Source organism: Nymphaea colorata, chromosome 11 (genome assembly GCF_008831285.2).
Source record: "Nymphaea colorata isolate Beijing-Zhang1983 chromosome 11, ASM883128v2, whole genome shotgun sequence".
Taxonomy (NCBI): Eukaryota; Viridiplantae; Streptophyta; class Magnoliopsida; order Nymphaeales; family Nymphaeaceae; genus Nymphaea; species Nymphaea colorata.
In genome coordinates, this window is record NC_045148.1 from 6,704,897 (window position 1) to 6,712,183 (window position 7,287).

General features: G+C 38.6%; 1 protein-coding gene across 1 annotated transcript; it reads right to left on the reverse strand.

Moving 5' to 3' along the window:
- Positions 1-5,094: 5,094 nt before the first annotated feature.
- LOC116263529 (probable membrane metalloprotease ARASP2, chloroplastic) lies at positions 5,095-6,731 on the reverse strand. Its single transcript, XM_031643268.2, has one exon. It carries the CDS (start codon positions 6,493-6,495, stop codon positions 5,131-5,133), a length of 1,365 nt encoding a protein of 454 aa, XP_031499128.1. The 5' UTR covers positions 6,496-6,731; the 3' UTR covers positions 5,095-5,130.
- Between the last annotated feature and the right edge of the window lie 556 nt (positions 6,732-7,287).

Genomic DNA, 7,287 nt, shown 5'->3' on the forward strand with positions numbered 1-7,287 from the left:
TTGGCTATTTGGCTTCATTTTAAACTCAAATAGTGCCATGAACCAAAACACTAGATCAAGGAAATATAGGATCGTCAATGTGCCTCAATTAGGTTTTAGGGCCCATTTGATTCTAAATAGGTTCTCTGTTATTAGGTAAATAAACTAGTTCTTACACACCCTAGGGGCAGTTTGACAGTCAGAACACTTTATGAGTGTCCCTATAAATCTGCCTAGGTTTATGGAGCAATAGTTTTAATGCCTCTCAATTTTTGAGGCAGATTCATGGGACTCTTATAGGGACTCTTATAAAGTGTTTTTGGGGGGAGGCCTTGGCCTTCAACTGCAATTTAGCTCTCATGTCCATTTTTATCAAACAAGTTTATTTTTCCATTGACTTTGACTTTTGGCATTCAACAATTTTACAAGCGTAATCCGATGGCTGGTGGCTAAGAGAGCAAATGTACACTTTTCATGGATGTCGTCCTTACCTGCCTTATTGGTGAATCTGATTCATGAGCGCTTTCACATACCACTTTTGATTCGTGACTATGATTAGCCGGCCAATATGCAATTTTCACTTTTCTTTTCTAACTTCGATCTTCCGACAGCAGTTCGAACAAATATATAGTTTAAATGCTAGGAAAGACTAGAACTTTTTTATTAGGTGGAGTAATTATAGTTTCAAAATTTTGATGGGGACCAAAACAAAATTTTTAAAACTTTTATGTAGGCTGAATGATTTTTTTTAAAAATTAGATGTATAATTTTTTTCCCTCAAAACCTAAAGAGGGCCATGGCCCCTACGGCCGTTTGGCATTAGAAACAGGTGTGAGTGTTATATGAATCTAATCCAAAATTAGAACAAATGAGCAAATCTCCTATGCATTTATCCTAATTTTTAAGCTGATTCATAAAACTTGACGATTTCCTGAATGTTATGGAAAAGTCAGTCGCTTTTTGGTATGGTGAATACTGATGACATACAAATGAGTCTTGACCATTCTTGACCGATTGACCCATTCAAACCACTTTCAACCTTTTCCACACTCACATGCATGTTGTTCCTAATGCGAAAGAACGCCTTGAGAAGTTGAATCCAGAGCAGAGTTGAGAGGCGAACACCCATGGACATCGACATGCTAGGGAGGTGCGCCTGCTTGTAACCAAATACTTACTGTGGTTCCATCTTCCCCACTGCTAGTTCAAGCTCACCCTGCACCTTGATGAGGATCTAAAACTTTGTTGATCCTACAAAGCAGCAGACTGGTTTATGTTCACCTTCAAGGATAACACAACAAACCACCATGGAAAAGTTTCTGCAAATTACATCCTTAGTTATAATGGGAGCTTGGGCTCCACCACCATGGAAGGATTTTTACTATGAGCTCCATGGAAAAGATTATCTAAAATGTCGTCGCTCCTCGTCAGTGTCAGTGGCAGTGTGGCACGCCCACGTTCTCAAGCTTACAGGCTGGAAGTGTCGTATAAGCAAACACATCGGTGACCCATAGACCCATCAACCAACGGGCGTAAGGCTGCCCACAGATTTTAAAGCTACACTTTCAGCTGGCATATATATCATATATATATGTATTAAATCCAAAGAAAGATTGCGAGTAAGTCAAAATAGTCATAACTAGTTGGATTAAAGTTTAGTTTCTAGTTATGGATACTATACAATAAGTTATGAGACTATTGTCACAGAAAATCTATCGAAAAAAAACGTGTAAAATACGTAAAAAAAATCAGCCGTATAAAACGTAAAAAAACTTGTTTTTTTTTAAAACCACCAGTATACACATTATTTTCGATGATTTTTTATTTTTTTGTATTTTTTAAAATTTATTAAATGTTTTAAATTTTTTAAAAATTTGTCAAGATTTTTTTAATATGCAACTTTGTCCTATTATACTAAAAAAATTCATCACTGTATAATACCTATACATACATGATATATGTGTATGTGACAATGGATGAGACATATACTTAAGTTAGAAGGATACACAGCTTCCATCACTAATATCAGAAGAACAAAGGAGTTGTGGGTCTCTCTTCCGGCCAAACGTGGAAGTTTGTGGAGAGAAGAAAATTTTAGACAGGAAGGTGTTATATGAAAATACATGAAAATTTTATTATTTATTTGTGCATGTAGGGGGAGAGAGAGAGAAGCAGGTGCTGTTTGTCATATGTGGAACTAAATTGAATATTGACCGGACTCGTCAAATCAAGATTTGGTTTAGGATCCAACCTTTTTTTTGTGTCTTCCCGAGAAACCATACTTTATCAGGCGTATAAAACAACCCATAATAGAACTAATTCAGACCTGCTATACCTCCTTCTCCTTTTGTAGAACCCCTGCTTCGGGCACCGTAGTCCTAATCATGTCTACTACACAAATAAAACACGGATCGGGAATCCTCGTTAACATCCCCGGAAGCATATACTGATGTATCCTGACTCCTGAAATGAAGTCTACCATTGAAGTATGAAAGAAGATGAAGGTATTGCAAAAACTGAGTAGGCAAAATTCACTGAATTAGAGCTTATATTACACCAAAGGCATTTTCATTCTGAACCAATTAACTAACATTATATCCTCTGGTCCTAAACCAAGCGGACGAGTCACATAAATCTGCAAGCGGTTCACAGAGATACATATGAATACAATGATCAGTCTTTTTCCCCTCTTTAGTATAAAGAAAGCATATGATTTCCATATAAAAATGACTCAGAAATGGATAAATGTAGGCCCCAGTAGGGAATCTAAGGCTTCCAACAATAGGAAGTGTATCTTAGGCCCCAGTAAGGGATCTAAGGTTTCCAAACAAAATGAAGGTCCTTAGCATTGATGGAGAGATGTTATGTTCGTATGTGACACTGTAACATCCAAGGTCATCGCATGCATCAAGGCAGTCATGCAGGGCAGAATAGGACTGACCAAGTCATTATGCAAGTAAGGTTTGAATTTGCATATGCTATCATCACTAAAGTAACAGGGAGAATATGAAACTTTGTAATCTTGTTTAAGGAAAAGGAGAGCAAGTAAATCTAGGAAGTAGCATGAGAAGCGTAGGATTACAGTATGAATAATGAGATGAACGTAGTTTGGTTACTTGAAACAACTTAATGAAAGCTAAAGTTTGTTTGATACAAAAAAATCTTGCCACAATAGCTGGTGTCACTAAGATGATACATTTCCAGTCTACAGGAAAATGACTGGGACAAAGGAAACAAGAGGTTCAGACATGGAAATTATATCAAACTGCAATAAGGAACAAAGAACTAGTCCTTGAATGCAACAAGGAACAAAGAATTAATCCTTGAATTTAAGAACAATTTGAAATCTCAAGCTCGCCTGAAAAGAATATGCAACTAGCTTTAATTATTAAGTGTACCTGAATGATCAGCAGCTCTGATTCTACATTTTAAACTAATTTTTTTTTGCAAAAGGTACTAGTCTCTGATTCTGCAAATGTGTTGTCCCCGTTCCGTGGTTCAGTCTAGCTTACACATAAAACCATATCATGCACACTTGTGAAGCTTCTCATTGTACATTATAGACAAACAGACATCCACACAAACGTAGGTGGTTGCTGGTTAGTATTTTTTTTTGGTTTATCTGACGTTTATTTTCAGATAGGCTGAATAAAAACTTGAAGCATGCAACTTTCATTACAAGAAGGAAATAAATTAATTAGAGGCACTTGTCACTTGGTTTCACTAGTTTTTCTTGCTTGTAGCAATCCTCTAACAGGTGAAAACCATGGCTATCATCAAATTGATCAGGACATGAAAACAGGTGAAAGTTTGCTGCTTCAAGATTTCAATTTGAAAAAGAAACAGACAGAGGTTTTGATTTAAAGTACAAAGGATGACAAGAAGTTTTTGGATCTTTTCAATGATTTGGATATTTCCAGCTTTATGTGTTCTGCTCCATTAACTTTTCATTTCTAATTATACCTCAATGCATCCAAAGAAGAATTTAACATGCAATCGTGTCATTCTGCAGCGAAGGCCACTGTAGCAGAACATGTAATTCTTGACGTTATGTAGGATTGAGGTTTTTGCATTAAACCAAGGCAGCACACTTTTCAACCACAATGCCCATTGGTCACAAGGACATGTGGGCATTCAACAATGTTTATGGATTTACTCATACATAAGTAGGCAAAACAGGAAGTCAGAATGGAGAATCCATCATGTAGTTCATAAAGAAAAATGAGAAATCAAGTTTGCCAATGCAAAATGCAAAATTTTCTAAAAGAATTTGCTGAAACAACTGTGATATGCGTGTGAGAGTATGATTAATGTAATAGGATAATGTTAAAAAAGAAATAATTATGGCACAACCATCTCTCCTGTGAAAGAGCAAAACGAAGAAATTCAAAGAGGCAAAAAGATCATTACTACCATCAATAACAACAGCATTAGCATTAAAGAACATTTCCCAAGAATCACAAGAGACCAACCAAGTCTTTTCAGTTAGGAGCAGGAAGGGCAAAAACCTTGGGAAAAGATGGCTTAACAATTAGACAAGTTGCATTAGAACGTAAAAGTTTTTTTTTACAAAAGAATTTCACAGCAACCATGGAAAAGTTACTCTAATATGCACAAGAATTTTCTAGTAACCATGGAACATGTAAGGCAGCATACAGCCTACCTGGTTTAGTTGCAAAGGATGGTCAGAAAAAATAACTCATTTGTATAGGAAGTAATGTATAACAGCTGTTTTTCATTGCTGAACATATGGAATTGATTACTAATAGTACCCCATTTGGGCTCCAATTTCAACCCACAAGCTGCTGATAATAAATGTAACAAGCTAGACTGCAGGGGAGTAACAAACTCACCATCCCCCCCACCCCCCCCAACTAAGCCATTCGTTGGACTTACAGTGTTCCTTAGAAGAAACACCACTGGTTGGTGAAGAGAACCAAAAGAAACTTATGATATTCAATATCAAATCATGTTCTGTCAACCAAGACATGCAAGAAGCAAAGGATGGGAAACATCACGTGGTGTCACCAGCTTGTGCTTCAGGTTCATTTGACCAAGGCTGGGCAGGTGTAATATACTCCAAGTTAACCACTAGATTATGATGATTTCTTCAGGTGTCTCAAGTTTATCTACATATTCCAGTGCCCTCTGTCACAACATTTCTCTAATGAAATCAAGATTAAGTGTATCACGCACTATAAGAAACATCCCAAGTGTAATGACAACCAGAATGCCAGAAGACATAATTCTTTGCTCAATTTCCTGTGGTAACTTTCTCCCTCCTCTGGCAGCCTCTATAAGAAGCAGAAACAATGATCCTCCATCAAGAGCAGGCAATGGCAGGAGATTAATCACAGCAAGATTGATATTCAGAACAGCTGCAAATTGATACAGACCCTCAGTGCTTGACCTTGCTACTTCTGCCCCAACAGCAATGATCGCTACAGGGCTTGAAACTTTACTTGCAGACTGTGAGAAATTGAAAAATGTCTGTTTCAAACTATCCACTACATTGAAAGAAAGACCCCAAAACTCCTTTCCAGCGAACGCTACAGCTTGAGCAAGATTCCCTGGTTTCACTTTTGCAAACTTGATATGCGGTGATAACTGAACGCCGATCCTGCCGGTCCCATCTGAATTTAGGTCCGGAACAACATCGATTTCCAACGATGTTTTCCCTCTCTCCACACTGAAGGACACAGTTTTGCTCGGGCTCTTCTTAATTATATCAACAAGGTCGAAAACAGACGCACCGCTTTTGAGCAATTTGCTTCCATTGACTCCAAGAATCACATCTCCAGACTGCAATCCATACCGTGCAGCGGCAGAAGAAGCCTGCACTTCCGGCACAAGCACCCCAGGCAAGGCTTCTTGTACAGGGAGCCCGACAGCGAGTACTTGAACAAATATGATCATATAAGCAAAGATAATGTTCGCAATTACACCAGCAGAGATAACCAAAGCTCTATCAAAAATTGGTCTATTCTTCAACAGATTCACATCGTCCACCGGAATATCACTCTCTGGATCATTATCAGGAAAACCCACAAACCCACCAAGAGGAAATGCTCTGATGGAATATTCGACATTTTTAGCATTGAATTTTGCAAGAATTGGGCCAAAACCAACTGCAAACTTACTCACATGGATTCCTTGAAGGTAGGCCGCCAGGAAATGACCGCTCTCGTGCACGACGATGATCGCTGTCAGGATTGCAACTGCTTCAAGTACGGACTGAGGACCTTCCAAACTGCCTATACTAAGACCAGGGATTGCTGAAGGGGGCTTCAGGCCCCTCCTCTGATGAAATAGTAGATACCCATCTCTCGCAACGCCTTCGACCCTCCAATTGAATGGCCTTTGACGGGAGGCATGCTTCCTAAGGCAGGCAAAACAAATTGGTACTGTCGCACTGAACTGAGATTTCGGTTGCAAAGGCCACAGTGGTGATGAGGAATCTGCAGAACGTAATCTCAGGAAGGTATTGCCTGAAGTTAGTGAATGCACGTTTAGCATCTCTGGTAGTTTGTTCAGAGAGAGAGAGAGAGAGAGAGAGAGAGAGGAATGTGGGTGGTCTGAACTTGATATCAGAACGGGTGCATGCTTTCGAAGTTTGAAACGTGGATAGGTAGGAAGAGGATGGGGGTTCTGTATGATTATGTGGATGGGAAAAAAGGCCTGATTGTCGTCTTTGTGTCAAGCGCAATCTCACCTTAGAAATACATTTGGGAACATCCCACGTCACATTACCAGCAGTTCTCTGCACTTCCCTCTCCCTGTCGGAGCGGATAGGATATGCTTGGCCGATATTTCGGGTTAAACTCGATTTGGATCCCAAGCCGGGAATCGGAACTCGACCATTGACTCGACTTTGTTAGATTTAGATTCAACACAAACAGTTGGTGGAAGAAGACTGAGATCGAAGTTGGGAGATCGTCAAATTTAGATGCTTTGAATACCCGGGTTATTTGACCTGTAGACGCATCTCACCAGCATTATATATATATATATATATATATATATATATATATATATATATATATATATATATATATGAGAAAACGAACAATAGAAAATGAACAGGCACTTCTGCTACAGATGGGCTCAAAAGACTTCTCCAGAAAATATTAATCTAGCCAAATCCAAGTTAGTGACGTACCTAAGGCGATATAATGTAGATATTCCAAAATAATCTTCTATTTACAGGTTTGTTTCTGAATTTTGGGACAATTATTTCTCACATTTTTGCAAGAACTGTTGTTGTGCCAAATCACAAAATGTCTAAACACTAAGGCAGGCCGCTGTTAG